Raw genomic sequence first — 14,969 nt, forward strand, 5'->3', positions numbered from 1 at the left:
AAATAAAGTGTTCATGGGACATTTTATTTTGTAATGTTACGGAGTCCTTCAACAAGAAGTCATGTAATGCTGTTCAAAACTTGACAATTCTGCTCTCTCTGATACTTTTTTAAAGCAGTAAAAAGTGCCGAGGGCCGCTTTTGGATCAGTTGGCAATATTTTCGGCGTGCCTGAGTGTTTGTCTGGATATATATGAAGACCTCAATATTCACACACACTCACACACACACACACACACACTATATATATATATATATATATATATATATATATATATATATATATATATATGAAAATATATATATACAGAGCCATATCACAGCATGGGAGATTACACTTTCGATAACAACGCTCCTTCAAATTTTACTCCTCCGCCATATAGTTGCTCGTCAAAATGGGCAAAGAAATAACATTTAAAAAGAAAGGGCTGTGGTGATTCGGTTCCCATTGTTTCCCCCAGCGAGAGGGAGAAAAACAAAAAACCCCAAGAAAGGAAAAGAAAAGCCTCCATCTCACCTGGCCTGCGCCTCATCCAAACTCTGGTCTGTGATGGTCATAATTTGCTGTAAAATGTCTCCAATGTCCTGCTTCCTCCCGCCCTCCCCCTCGGTCCCTCCGGCCCCATCCTGCAAGTGCTGGGACAGGCCGGGGTGTCCGGCCATCCCGACCCCAGCATGGGAATGCATCAGCCTGGGCTGCTCGTCCATCTCCAAAGGCAACGGCAGCCCCCGGCTCTTCCTCTTCTGCTCCTCGGCTCGGCTCCTGGGAAGCACCAAGGCTTTTTATCCTTCAAGCTGTCTTCAAATCCTTTTCAGGATAAACAGGGAAGGGGGGAAAAAAGAAGACCAAAAGAAAAAAAAAAAATCCCTTTGCCTCTTTAGAGGATGGTGGGAGGACGGGGAGTGGGGAGGGGGAGGGGGGAGTGAAGGGGTTGCGGGGTGAGGGTGGGGATAAGGGCTGGTGGGGAAGGGTGTTGACTCCAAAAAGCAAGAAAAATAAACCACCTTCCCACTTGACGAAAAGAAATCAGAGCTGGCTTTTGGTTTTTCAGTCCGGTATCCTTTGCAAGGCAGAAATGGGCTCCCGGCGCTTATATCTGTGGCTTAATCCTTTTGCAAATATGCATTGATCGGGAGAAAGGAGAGGAAGGCAGGGGGATTGCAATGCAAACTTTCCCCCCCACCCCCCGCTGCCCCCCACCCCCACTCCGGGCCCGAGTGATCTCAAAGGGGGTGGGCTGTTGCAAAAGCCAGATCTCCCCCAGCCGCGGCGGCAAGGCAGAGCACAGGCTCTCTCCTCCACCGTGTCTCTGCAAACTCCAGCAGCCCCGTCAGCCTCCTGCTTTTGTTTAGCTCAGGCTCAGGACTCCAGAAACATATACAGAAAAACCACAGCCTGAGAGGAGGAGGAGGAGAAGGAGGAGGAGGACGAGAAGGAGGAGAGGGGAGGGGGCAGAGGAAAGGGAGGAGGGGGCGGGGAAGCCGGGAGGCGGGGAAGGGAAGGAGGGAGGAGGGCACCCGGAGCCCCGCCCCCCTTTCCTGATTGGCCATTGGAGAAAAGACGGGCCCCCTCCTCCCCCTGCTTTCCTCCCTGCGCCTCCTCCTCGGCCTCCTTCGGCTCCTCCTCGCCCGGCGCCCTGTCAATCAGAGTTCAGAGGTGGGCCGGGAAGGAAGGCGAGCTACTACCAAGTCTCCAGTCCTTAAAGGTGCAATGATACCGAAGTGCCAGCTCGGTTAGTCAGTTCCCACTTTCCCTGCCTGCCTCACTTGGGTTCTGTCCTTGAGAAAAAATGTGGCTCCACTTAAAAGCAAACGTATAAAATTAACACGAAAGAACAAGGACGGTGTGGGTCGCCTTCTCAACCCGGGTTTTTCTTTTGCTGTAACGTTGCCATTTAAAACTTGATCCTTTTAAATCGTTAGAGCTCAGGGAAACTGTTGAGAGCGAAAGTTTGTCAGCACGAAGTTGTTATGAAACAATCGAGCTGTTAATATAATTAATAATGCTCTCTAATAAATGGCATATGTAAAAAATAGATTTTAAAAAACAATCACAATAGAGCTAAAAGTAATACTGAACTGTGACATTTTGGTTGCATGGAAAATAATTATGGATTATGAAACTAAATAATGCTGCAAAAAAATTAATAAATAAGTTCACCAAATGAAACTAATTCAACTTCTCTCTCTCTTCCCCCTAGGGGAAATTAGTTATTTGGCTTAAGTACTTAATAAAGAAATGCATTATCACAGTCTGGTTCTAGTTTTTAATATAGTCTAATAAGCATTATTAACTGGGATAAGAAGCGAACTGACATTTATTGAATGCCTACTACGCGCCAAGTAATTTACATGAGTTATTTTATTTAATCCCCAAGACATCTCTGTGAGTTATGGATTATTAGTTCCATTTTACAAAGAGGGAACTTCGAAAGGTTAAGTAACGTCTCCAAGGTCCCATGTGTGAATAGTGTAAAAATTAGTTATGTGCCCATCTTGTCTGAAAAGAGACTCAAGATGCTTAAAATGATACATATTCAAACAAATTGACTCAAATTGAAAATGAGTAGGAAAGAATGAAAAAAAGTATAATTAAATAAAATCAGGGGATGGGACTTCCCTGGCGGTCCAGTGGTTAAGATTTTGCCTTCCAATGCAGGGGGCGGGGGTTCAATCCCTGGTGGGGGAGCTAAGATCCCACATGCCTTGCAGCCAAAAAAAACCAAAACATAAAACAGAAGCAATATTGTAACAAATTCAATAAAGACTCTAAAAATGGTCCACATTTATAAAATAAATTAATTAATTAAAATAAAATCAGTGGGGGCTTCCCTGGTGGCACAGTGGTTGAGAATCTGCCTGCTAATGCAGGGGACACGGGTTCAAGCCCTGGTCTGGGAGGACCCCACATGCAGCGGAGCAACTAGGCCCGTGAGCCACAACTACTGAGCCTGCGCGTCTGGAGCCTGTGCTCCGCAACAAGAGAGGCCGCGACAGTGAGAGGCCCGCGCGCTGCGATGAAGAGTGGCCCCTGCTTGCCACAACTAAAGAAAACCCTCACACAGAAGCGAAGACCCAACACAGCCAAAAACAAATAAATAAATAAATAAATTTAAAGACAGAAATCTATAAAATTTATTAAATAAATAAATAAATAAAATAAAAATAAAATCAGGGGAAAAACCTAATAAGAAACTCTTAGCTGAAGTTCAATACTATCACTCCAGGTAGACCATCAATTCGCCTCTCATCTTTCCATCAGGCACATGAGAGAGGAACTCTGACTGGGTACACAGTCACAGTGGCCACAGATAAAAGAGCAGATGAATTATTTTGGAAAAGCCAAGAACAGTATTTTGGAATATAAAATATTCTACTGTGTAGATAGCCCTTTTTCTGGATGGCAGTATAGCCAAAAGAAATGCATTGAACTGCTCCAAACATAAGTGTACCCAATCTGCAAATGGAAGGTAGCCTCACCAAATGCTTTGAGATCCTCAAATAAAATGTGATTCTTTTTCTCAGTCCAGCCTCCTTCCCAATCATTACAAAAAATAAGTCTGGCAAGATAAGGGACTTGTGACAGGATTTCAAAGGAATTCTTAAGCTATTTGGTACTCATTGGCATGAGGGCATGCAGTAGGGAGTGTTAATTGCAATTACGATGTCATATTACTCGAAACAACTGTTCTATCCACTTACATATCCTGACTTGTTAACTGGGTTTTTTAAATCAACACTAATAATCCTCAAATCACATATCAATCACAGTGAGTGTGAGCTAGCACATCCCTGACAACAATGAAGTTATCATATCTTAAAGCATGAAAAGAAGTTAACTCAGAACCAATAAGAAATCAATTTGTGAGCAAGTAATTAGAATTACTAAAAATCTAATAAAAGTTTACTAGGTAAAGTATTGGTAAACATACCATCAGTACCAAAAGATCACTGTCATCTAGGAATGTTTTAGTAGGGAAATAAGAAATGTACAACAATAATATTAATGACTATTTATTAAGTGCTTTATAAGGATAAGATATATTCAAGGTGCTTTATTAATTTAATCACCACAATTATTTGCCTCAACACCTACACTTTTATAGTATTGCCAACACTATAGTATTGCCAAAATATATTTTAATACAAAGTAAATGCTATAGAAGGTATGCTATGCCTTAGGCATCCTATAAAGGATGAGATAAGGGCACGATTTGGTTAGAGTGATTAGAAGACTTTGAAGTTGATCTGAAGGATGAGTTGGATCTAGAAGACATGGTGAGTGAATCTGACAGAAATACAGAGTTTCTCTTCAGGCACAATGGAAATGATTAGCAAAGTATAAATGTGAAGACTCTGAACAGCAGCATTTGTGCTTTATTCGGTGTATACTGGGGAGCCACTGAGGAAAGTTCTTTGTTTGTTTTAAACAGGGGAGTCGAAAAGCATGTTTTAAGAAAAACTATCTGGTTGCCCAACACAAAATCTGAGAAGATGAAATAAAGAAGGTAAATTAGGAAGGTGGCAGAAGCAATGGAAACGAGAGGACAATTATGAGGAACATTTTCGAGGAAGAGCCACTAGAACTCAATAATTTATTTTGTGTCAGTGGGAAGAATCAAGAAAATGTTTTCAAGCTTGGGTGAGAAGAATGCAGTGGCACTCACAGAATAATTATACCTATAGATAGAATTTGTTGAGTACTGATTACGTTTCAGGCACTGTGTATACATTACCACTTAATTTTAACAATTTGACACTTAATTTTAATAACATCCTTGTAAGGTTATAATCTCCATTTTGTAGATGAAGAAACCAAGGTTCCTAGAAGTTAAATTACTTGACAAAATATGTATTTAAAAACTCTCTTATTTTTAATATTTCACAGAGGATCAAGGAAGAGGAGACACTGCCGTAGGTGAAACAGAATAAAAATGTCTTCTATTTGTCTTAAACAAACAAACAAACAAAATTTCTAAAAGTAGGAGGAGAAACTTACACATGCAATTTCCATACCTTCTGGGTTGTGGCAGGGATGAGTAGTACTTTTTTGTACCTTCCATACTTCAGCAGTGCTTTAATTCTAGTAGGTACATATTAAATATGCGTTGAAAGAATGAATGATGAATAATCATACTGTATTTCTTCAGAATAATAACTGAAGTCTACTGAATCATGTTTTAAGGGCATGACATGAGTCATTACCAAAATTTGGCCAATTAGCAGAGTAGTTTTCAATCTGACCTCATTCTAATGTTTACAAAGTCATCTCACCATGTTTGCCTCTGCTAAGTCAGGATTTTGTTTAATCTGAGGATTCCCTTTCAAGCTTCATTTCAAGCCCACTAGCATGTAGTCTCATCTGCACTAAGGAACAAAGATCGGCGTGCAAGAGGAATGTACAAAGACCTCGGTTTCTCCCCCAGAAAACAAAATGGTTGCAAAGGCATGGTTCCCCTGGCGTAGTCACAGAAACAAGTTCACTACCACATGGTGTTATATCGTCTAAGCAGATACTCATCTGTGTATCTTTATGATTACATTTGAATTGGCCTCTAGGTTTCTGTAACTCTTCTACTTTATGGGAAAAAGTAGAAAAACTCTTCGCCTCTTCTCAAGAGTGTCAGAACCAGAGTTAGTAACCAAAGACAAGACCTGGGGCAGTAGACGGCATCTATTTCTCTGCCCAAGGATTCTCATCTTTCTGTTTCAGCTATTCTCTTACCCTATGTTCCTTGCTTTTCTTCAACTTTTCCACTCCCTTCTCCACCCCCATTCCTCTTGCTCTTCCTTTTCTTCTGTCTAACCTCCTCAGTTCTGATCACAGAGATCTTTCCCTCCCAGCTTGGTCCTGTTGCCTTGCCTCACTGGGCGGGTCCTGAAAGAGTGTTGGGCCCACCACCCTGCATGTAGCACTGAAGTCATCTATCAGAGCAGGCAGAGCCTAGAGCAGAGATTCTTAACCCAGGGTCCATAAATGAGCTTCAGGAATTCTATGAACCCTTGAAAATTATATACAACATTTGGTAGTGTGTACTACTTTACATTATTCTTAGAACAGGGTCCATTATGTTTATCAGAGTCTCAAGAGATTTCAAGACCCCAAAATGTAACAACTACTAGACTTGGATTATCAAGTAAAGTGAATGGTACAATTCTACCCTGCCTAGGTCTGGGAAAACCAGGTGGCTCTTAGCAGGTGAGATTTTTCTAGGCAATATCTGCCTCTCTTTCCTAAGCAAAGCAAGCTACAACACTGTCAACAGCTTATTAGGACTGGCTATTGAATGATAGTCAATCCAATATCAATATCAGGGCTAAAGAGCTGCAGGCACTAACCCTTGAAAGCAAATCAAAAGAAAGAGGGTGGGGATCTTTGGTAGAACATTGATGTTGTCGTATTGTTCATGATACAAATATAGTGGTAATAAGACAAACTGGATTCCCTAATTTCATGGAGCTTTCATTCTAGTGTTAGGAGATAAACAATAATCAAATAAAGAAAAATATAAGCTCAGAGACTCATAAATGCTATGAATAAAATGAAACAGGGTAATGTGATGTGAAGCTGGGGAGGCATATCAAATAAGGTGGTCAGAGAAGGGCTTTCCAAAAGCTGACATTTAAGGTTGAACTTGAGGATAAAAACCCAGATGGGCAGATCCTGGGAAAAAGCAATGGGGGGGAGTGGGGCAGGAGGGAGGAAATGACCTATGCATAGGGCTTGAGTTTATATTTGAACTTGAAGGAAAGAAAGCCAGAGAAACTGGAGCATAATGAACAAAAGAAAAAGTTTACAAAGAAGAAATCGAAGAGGGAAACAGAGACCAGAAAACATATGGACTTTTTGGCCATGGTAAGGACTTTGGATTTTTTTTTTTAGTAAATTTATTTATTTATTTATTTATTTATTTATTTATTTATTTATTTATTTATTTATTGGCTGCATTGGGTCTTCATTGCTGCGTGCAGGCTTTCTCTATTTGCGGCAAGTGGAGGCTACTCTTCATTGGGGTGCGCGGGCTTCTCATTGTAGTGGCTTCTGTTGTTGCAGAGCAGGGGGTCTAGGTGTGCAGACTTCAGTAGTTGTGGCACGTGGGCTCAGTAGTTGTGGCTTGGGGACTGTAGAGTGCAAGCTCAGTAGCTGTGGCACATGGGCTTAGTTGCTCTGCAGCACGTGGGATCTTCCTGGACCAGGGCTCAAACCCGTGTCCCCTGCACTGGCAGGTGGATTCTTAACCACTGCACCACCAGGGAAGCCCCAGGACTTTGGATTTTATACTAACTGAATTTCAAATCCACTGGAGTGTGCTAAGTAGGGGAGAGACAGTGAACATGGATTCAACAAATATTCTTTGATGACATACTATATGCCAGGCACTTCCTAGTCACTGGTGAATATGCCAGGCGTGGTCTCTGCTCACATGGAACTTACATTCTAATGAAACAAGTAAATGAATGCAGCAACAAGTAAACATCATGGAATGATAAAATATGTGGTGGAAAGTGACCTGGGAGCTACTGTAGATTGAGTGGCCATGGAGGGCAAACTGAGGAGGGACATTGAAGCTCTGACATGAATGGGAAGGAGTATACCACGTGAGTCCAGGCAGAATAAATGGCCAAAAGGATGTCTCTAAGTGAGGAACAAACGTGCCTAGAATGTTTGAGAAACAAGAACCAAAGCCAATGTGGCAACAGGGGAGAGTGGTACAAAATTGAGGTAAAAAAAGTAGGTAAGTTTTAGATTTAAAAATGGAAAGGCATTGGAGGGTTTAAAACAGAATGTCTTAGTCTGTTTGGGCTGCTATAACAAAATACCATAGACTGAGTGGGTTATAAATAACAGAAATTTATTTCACACATTTCTGAAGTTGGAAGTCCAAGATCAAGGCATCAGCAGATTCCATGTCTGTTGAGTGCTTGTTTCCTGGTTCTCAGATAGCCATCTTCTTGCCGTGTCTTCACATAGTAGAAGGGGCAAGGGAGCTCTGTGGGGTTTCTTATAAGAGCACTAATCTCATTTATGAGAGTTCCAACCTTCTGACCTAAGCACCTTCCAAAGGCTCCATCTCCAAACACCATCACATTGGGCCTTACATGTCAACATATAAATTTCGGAGGGACACACATGTTCAGTCTATAGCACAGGAGAACAACATCATCTGACTTTTGTTCTAAAACTATTATTTGCCTCATTTGCCTCAGTGCAGAGAATGGTTGGGGGGATTGGTGGAGGGCGGGTAAGTGGAAGCAGAATGTTTAAGGAAATATTGCAGTAGCTTGAGCCAGGAAAGATGGCACCTTGGACAAGAACAGTAGTACTGGAATTGGTACAGCCATTGTGGAGAACAGTATGGAGGTTCCTTAAAAAACTACAAATAGAACTACCATATGACCCAGCAATCCCACTACTGGGCATATACCCTGAGAAAACCATAATTCAAAAAGAGTCATGTACCAAAATGTTCATTGCAGCTCTATTCACAATAGCCCGGAGCTGGAAACAACCTAAGTGTCCATCATCGGATGAATGGATAAAGAAGATGTGGCACATATATACAATGGAATATTACTCAGCCATAAAAAGAAAGGAAACTGAGTTATTTGTAGTGAGATGGATGGACCTAGACTCTGTCATACAGAGGGAAGTAAGTCAGAAAGAGAAAGACAAATACCGTATGTTAACACATATATATGGAATCTAAGAAAAAAAAAATGTCATGAAGAACCTAGGGGTAAGAAGGGAATAAAACACAGATCTAGAGAATGGACTTGAGGTTATGTGGATGGGGAAGGGTAAGCTGAGACAAAGTGAGAGTGGCATGGACGTATATACACTACCAAACATAAAATAGATAGCTAGTGGGAAGCAGCCGCATAGCACAGGGAGATCAGCTCGGTGCTTTGTGACCACCTAGAGGGGTGGGATAGGAAGGGTGGGAGGGAGGGAGATGCAAGAGGGAAGAGATATGGGAACATATGTATATGTATAACTGATTCACTTTGTTATAAAGTAGAAACTAACACACCATTGTAAAGCAATTATACTCCAATAAAGATGTTTAAAAAAAAAAGAAATACAATAAAAACCTAGAGCTACCATAAGAACCAGGAATACTTACATACTTCTGGGTATATATCCAAAGGAAATGAAAACATGATCTCAAAGAGATATCTGCACTCCCATGTTCATTGCAGCATTATCCATAATAATTACATAGCCAAGATATGGAAACAATCTACGTATCCATCAACAGACGAATGACTAAAGAAGATGTGGTATATATATATGCAGTGGAATATCATTCAGCTATTATAAAGAAGGAAATTCTGTCATTTGTGACAACATGGATGGACCTTGAGGGCATTATGTTAAGTGAAATAAGTCAAAGAAAGACACATACTTTATGCTATTGCTTATATGTGGAAATTAAAAAAGCCAAACTGATAGAAACAGAGAATAAAATGCTGGTTACCAGGGTCTGGAGTTGGAGGAAAGGAAAGATGTTGATCAAATAGGACAAATTTCCAGTTAAAAGGTGAATAAGTTCTGGGGTTCTAATGTGAAACATGGTGATTATAGTTAATAATACTGTATCACATACTTGAAAGTTGCTAAGAGAGTAGACCCTAAGTGTTCTCATCACACACACAAAAAAGGAAATTATGTGACATAATGGAGGTAAAAAAAAAAAAAAAGAACAGTAGTACTGGACATGGTGCAAAATGAATGGATTCAGCATGTTTTTTGGAGGTAAAGTCAATGAGACTCACTAGAGGCTGGGATGTGGATGGAGGAGGAGGACAAGGAATCAAAACTCACACCTGGATTTTGGTTTGACTGATTAAGTAAGTGGTCAAACTGAGATAGAGAAGACATCTCCTGTCAGGTAAATATTATCATTTCCATTTTACAGATGAGGAAACTGAGGTTGAACATATGTCATCCCAAAGCAGCATATACATCATCCACCATAGAATCTTTTTTTTTAAGTTAAAAATAGATTATTTTTTATTGGAGTATAATTGCTTTACAATGGTGTGTTAGTTTCTACTTTATAACAAAGTGAATCAGTTATACATATACATATGTTCCCATATCTCTTCCCTCTTGCATCTCCCTCCCTCCCACCCTTCCTATCCCACCCCTCTAGGTGGTCACAAAGCACTGAGCTGATCTCCCTGTGCTATGCGGCTGCTTCCCACTAGCTATCTATTTTATGTTTGGTAGTGTATATACGTCCATGCCACTCTCACTTTGTCTCAGCTTACCCTTCCCCATCCACATAACCTCAAGTCCATTCTCTAGATCTGTGTTTTATTCCCTTCTTACCCCTAGGTTCTTCATGACATTTTTTTTTCTTAGATTCCATATATATGTGTTAACATACGGTATTTGTTTTTCTCTTTCTGACTTACTTCCCTCTGTATGACAGAGTCTAGGTCCATCTACCTCACTACAAATAACTCAATTTCCTTTCTTTTTATGGCTGAGTAATATTCCATTGTATATATGTGCCACATCTTCTTTATCCATTCATCCGATGATGGACACTTAGGTTGTTTCCATCTCCTGGCTATTGTAAATAGAGCTGCAATGAACATTTTGGTACATGACTCTTTTTGAATTATGGTTTTCTCAGGGTATACGCCCAGGAGTGGGATTGCTGGGTTATATGGTAGTTTTATTTGTAGTATTTTAAGGAACCTCCATACTGTTCTCCATAGTGGCTGTACCAATTCACATTCCCACCAGCAGTGCAAGACTGTTCCCTTTTCTCCACACCCTCTCCAGCATTTATTGTTTCTAGATTTTTTGATGATGGCCATTCTGACTGGTGTGAGATGATATCTCATTGTAGTTTTGATGGGCATTTCTCTAATGATTAATGATGTTGAGCATTCTTTCATGTGTTTGTTGGCACTCTGGATATCTTCTTTGGAGAAATATCTGTTTAGGTCTTCTTCCCATTTTTGGATTGGGTTGTTTGGGTTTTTGTTATTGAGCTGCATGAGCTGCTTGTAAATTTTGAAGATTAATCTTTTCTCAGTTGCTTCATTTGCAAATGTTTTCTCCCATTCTGAGGGCTGTCTTTTGGTCTTGTTTATGGTTTCCTTTGCTGTGCAAAAGCTTTGAAGCTTCATTAGGTCCCATTTGTTTCTTTTTGTTTTTATTTCCTTTTCTCTAGGAGGTGGGTAAAAAAAGGATCTTCCTGGGCTTCCCTGGTGGCACAGTGGTTGGGAGTTCACCTGCCAATGCAGGGTACGCGGGTTTGTGCCCCGGTCCGGAGGACCCCACATGCCGCGGAGCGGCTGGGCCCGTGAGCCATGGCCACTGAGCCTGCATGTACGAAGCCTGTGCTCTGCAACGGGAGAGGCCACAACAGTGAGAGGCCCACATACCGCAAAAGGAAAAAAAGAAAGGATCTTCCTGTGGTTTATGTCATAGGGTGTTCTGCTTATGTTTTCCTCTAAGAGTTTGATAGTTTCTGCCCTAACATTTAGGTCTTTAATCCATTTTGAGCTTATTTTTGTGTATGGTGTTAGGGAGTGATCTAATCTCATACTTTTACATGTACCTGTCCAGTTTTCCCAGCACCACTTATTGAAGAGGCTGTCCTTTCTCCAGTGTACATTCTTGCCTCCTTTATCAAAGATAAGGTGACCATATGTGCATGGGTTTATCTCTGGGCTTTCTATCCTCTTCCATTGATATATATTTCTGTTTTTGTGCCAGTACCATACTGTCTTGATTACTGAAGCTTTGTAGTATAGTCTGAAGTCAGGGAGCCTGATTCCTCCAGCTCCGTTTTTTGTTCTCAAAATTGCTTTGGCTATTCGGGGTCTTTTGTGTTTCCATACAAATTGTGAAAATTTTTTTTCTAGTTCTGTAAAAAATGCCAGTGGTAGTTTGATAGGGATTGCATTGAATCTGTAGATTGCCTTGGGCAGTAGTATCATTTTCACAATGTTGATTCTTCCAGTCAAAGAACATGGTATATCTCTCCATCTATTTGTATCATCTTTTATTTCTTTCATCAGTGTCTTATAATTTTCTGCATACAGGTCTTTTGTCTCCTTAGGTAGGTTTATTCCTAGATATTTTATTCTTTTTGTTGCAATGGTAAATGGGAGTGTTTTCTGGATTTCACTTGCAGATTTTTCATCATTAGTGTATAGGAATGCCAGAGATTTCTGTGCATTAATTTTGTATCCTGCTACTATACCAAATTCATTGATTAGCTGTAGTAGCTTTCTGTTAGCATCTTTAGGATTCTCTATGTATAGTATCATGTCATCTGCAAACAGTGACAGCTTTACTTCTTGTTTTCCAATTTGGATTCCTTTTATTTCCTTTTCTTCTCTGATTGCTGTGGCTAAAACTTCCAAAATTATGTTGAATAAGAGTGGTGAGAGTGGGCAACCTTGTCTTGTTCCTGATCTTAGTGGAAATACTTTCAGTTTTTCACCATTGAGGACAATGTTGGCTGTGGGTTTGTCATATATGGCCTTTGTTATGTTGAGGAAAGTTCCCTCTATGCTTACTTTCTGCAGGGTTTTTATCATAAATGGGTGTTGAATTTTGTCAAAAGCTTTCTCTGCATCTATTGAGATGATCACATGGTTTTTCTCCTTCAATTTGTTAATATGGTGTATCACATTGATTGATTTGTGTATATTGAAGAATCCTTGCATTCCTGGAATAAACCCCACTTGATCATGGTGTATGATCCTTTTAATGTGCTGTTGGATTCTGTTTGGTAGCATTTTGTTGAGGATTTTTGCATCTATGTTCATCAGTGATGTTGGCCTGTAGTTTTCTTTCTTTGTGACATCCTTGTCTGGTTTTGGTATCATGGTGATGGTGGCCTCATAGAATGAGTTTGGGAGTGTTCCTCCCTCTGCTATATTTTGGAAGAGTTTGAGAAGGATAGGTATTAGCTCTTCTCTAAATGTTTCATACAATTCGCCTGTGAAGCCATCTGGTCCTGGGCTTTTGTTTATTGGAAGATTTTTTATCACAGTTTCAATTTCAGTGCTTGTGATTGGTCTGTTCATATTTTCTATTTCTTCCTGATTCAGTCTTGGCAGGTTGTGCATTTCTAAGAATTTGTCCATTTCTTCCAGGTTGTCCATTTTATTGGCATAGAGTTGCTTGTAGTAACCTCTCATGATCTTTTGTATTTCCGCAGTGTCAGTTGTTACTTCTCCTTTTTCATTTCTAATTCTATTGATTTGAGTCTTCTCCCTTTTTTTCTTGATGAGTCTGTCTAATGGTTTATCAATTTTGTTTATCTTCTCAAAGAAGCAGCTTTTAGTTTTATTGATCTTTGCTATCGTTTCCTTCATTTCTTTTTCATTTATTTCTGATCTGATTTTTATGTTTTCTTTCATTCTGCTAACTTTGCGGTTTTTTTGTTCTTCTTTCTCTAATTGCTTTAGGTGCAAGGTTAGGTTGTTTATTCGAGATGTTTCCTGTTTCTTAAGGTGGGATTGTATTGCTATAAACTTCCCCCTTAGAACTGCCTTTGCTGCATCCCATAGGTTTTGGGTCGTCGTGTCTCCATTGTCATTTGTTTCTAGGTATTTTTTAATTTCCTCTTTGATTTCTTCAGTGATCACTTCGTTATTAAGTAGTGTATTGTTTAGCCTCCATGTGTTTGTATTTTTTACAGATCTTTTCCTGTAATTGATATCTAGTCTCATAGCGTTGTGGTCGGAAAAGATACTTGATACAATTTCAATTTTCTTAAATTTACCAAGGCTTGATTTGTGACCCAAGATATGATCTATCCTGGAGAATGTTCCATGATCATTTGAGAAAAATGTGTATTCTGTTGTTTTTGGATGGAATGTCCTATAAATATCAATTAAGTCCATCTTGTTTAATGTATCATTTAAAGCTTATGTTTCCTTATTTATTTTCATTTTGGATGATCTGTCCATTGGTGAAAGTGGGGTGTTAATGTCCCCTACTATGAATGTGTTACTGTGGATTTCCCCTTTTATGGCTGTTAGTATTTGCCTTATGTATTGGGGTGCTCCTATGTTGCGTGCATTAAATATTTACAATTGTTATATCTTCTTCTTGGATCGATCCCTTGATCATTATGTAGTGTCCTTCTTTGTCTCTTCTAGTAGTCTTTATTTTAAAGTCTATTTTGTCTGATATGAGAATTGCTACTCCAGCTTTCTTTTGGTTTCCATTTGCATGGAATATCTTTTTCCATCCCCTCACTTTCAGTCTGTATGTGTCTCTAGGTCTGAAGTGGGTCTCTTGTAGACAGCATATATATGGGTCTTGTTTTTGTATCCATTCAGCCTGTCTGTGTCTTTTGGTGGGAGCATTTAATCCATTTACATTTAAGGTAATTATGTATGTTCCCATTCCCATTTTCTTAATTGTTTTGGGTTCATTATTGTAGGTCTTTTCCTTCTCTTTTGTTTCTTGCCTAGAGAAAATCCTTTAGCATTTGTTGTAAAGCTGGTTTGGTGGTGCTGAACTCTCTCAGCTTTTGCTTATCTGTAAAGGTTTTAATTTCTCCATCAAATCTGAATGAGATCCTTGCTGGGTAGATTAATCTTGGTTGCAGGTTTTTCTCCTTCATCACTTTAAATATGTCCTGCCAGTCCCTTCTGGCTTGCAGAGTTTCTGCTGAAAGATCAGCTGTTAACCTTATGGGGATTCCCTTGTGTGTTATTTGTTGTTTTTCCCTTGCTGCTTTTAATATATTTTCTTTGTATTTAATTTTTTACAGTTTGATTAATATGTGTCTTGGCGTGTTTCTCCTTGGATTTATCCTGTATGGGACTCTCTGTGCTTCCTGGACTTGATTAACTATTTCCTTTCCCATATTAGGGAAGTTTTCAACTATAATCTCTTCAAATATTTTCCAGTCCCTTTCTTTTTCTCTTCTTCTTCTGCAACCCCTATAATTAGAATGTTGGTGCGTTTAATGTTGTCCC

General features: G+C 39.8%; 1 protein-coding gene across 2 annotated transcripts in view; it reads right to left on the bottom strand.

Annotated features, from left to right (window-relative positions):
* Positions 1-1,159, bottom strand: part of PBX1 (PBX homeobox 1) — a 282,674-nt gene extending 281,515 nt beyond the window's left edge. For both annotated transcript variants that reach the window (XM_081226195.1, XM_081226196.1), the window contains exon 1: positions 517-1,159. In XM_081226195.1, the coding sequence (XP_081082321.1) occupies positions 517-707 (191 nt within the window). In that variant the 5' untranslated portion in view covers positions 708-1,159. The remainder of the gene's footprint in view (positions 1-516) is intronic.
* Positions 1,160-14,969: the final 13,810 nt, after the last annotated feature.

This window comes from Mesoplodon bidens (genome assembly GCF_964165515.1).
Source record: "Mesoplodon bidens genome assembly, chromosome: 2".
Classification (NCBI taxonomy): domain Eukaryota; kingdom Metazoa; phylum Chordata; class Mammalia; order Artiodactyla; family Ziphiidae; genus Mesoplodon; species Mesoplodon bidens.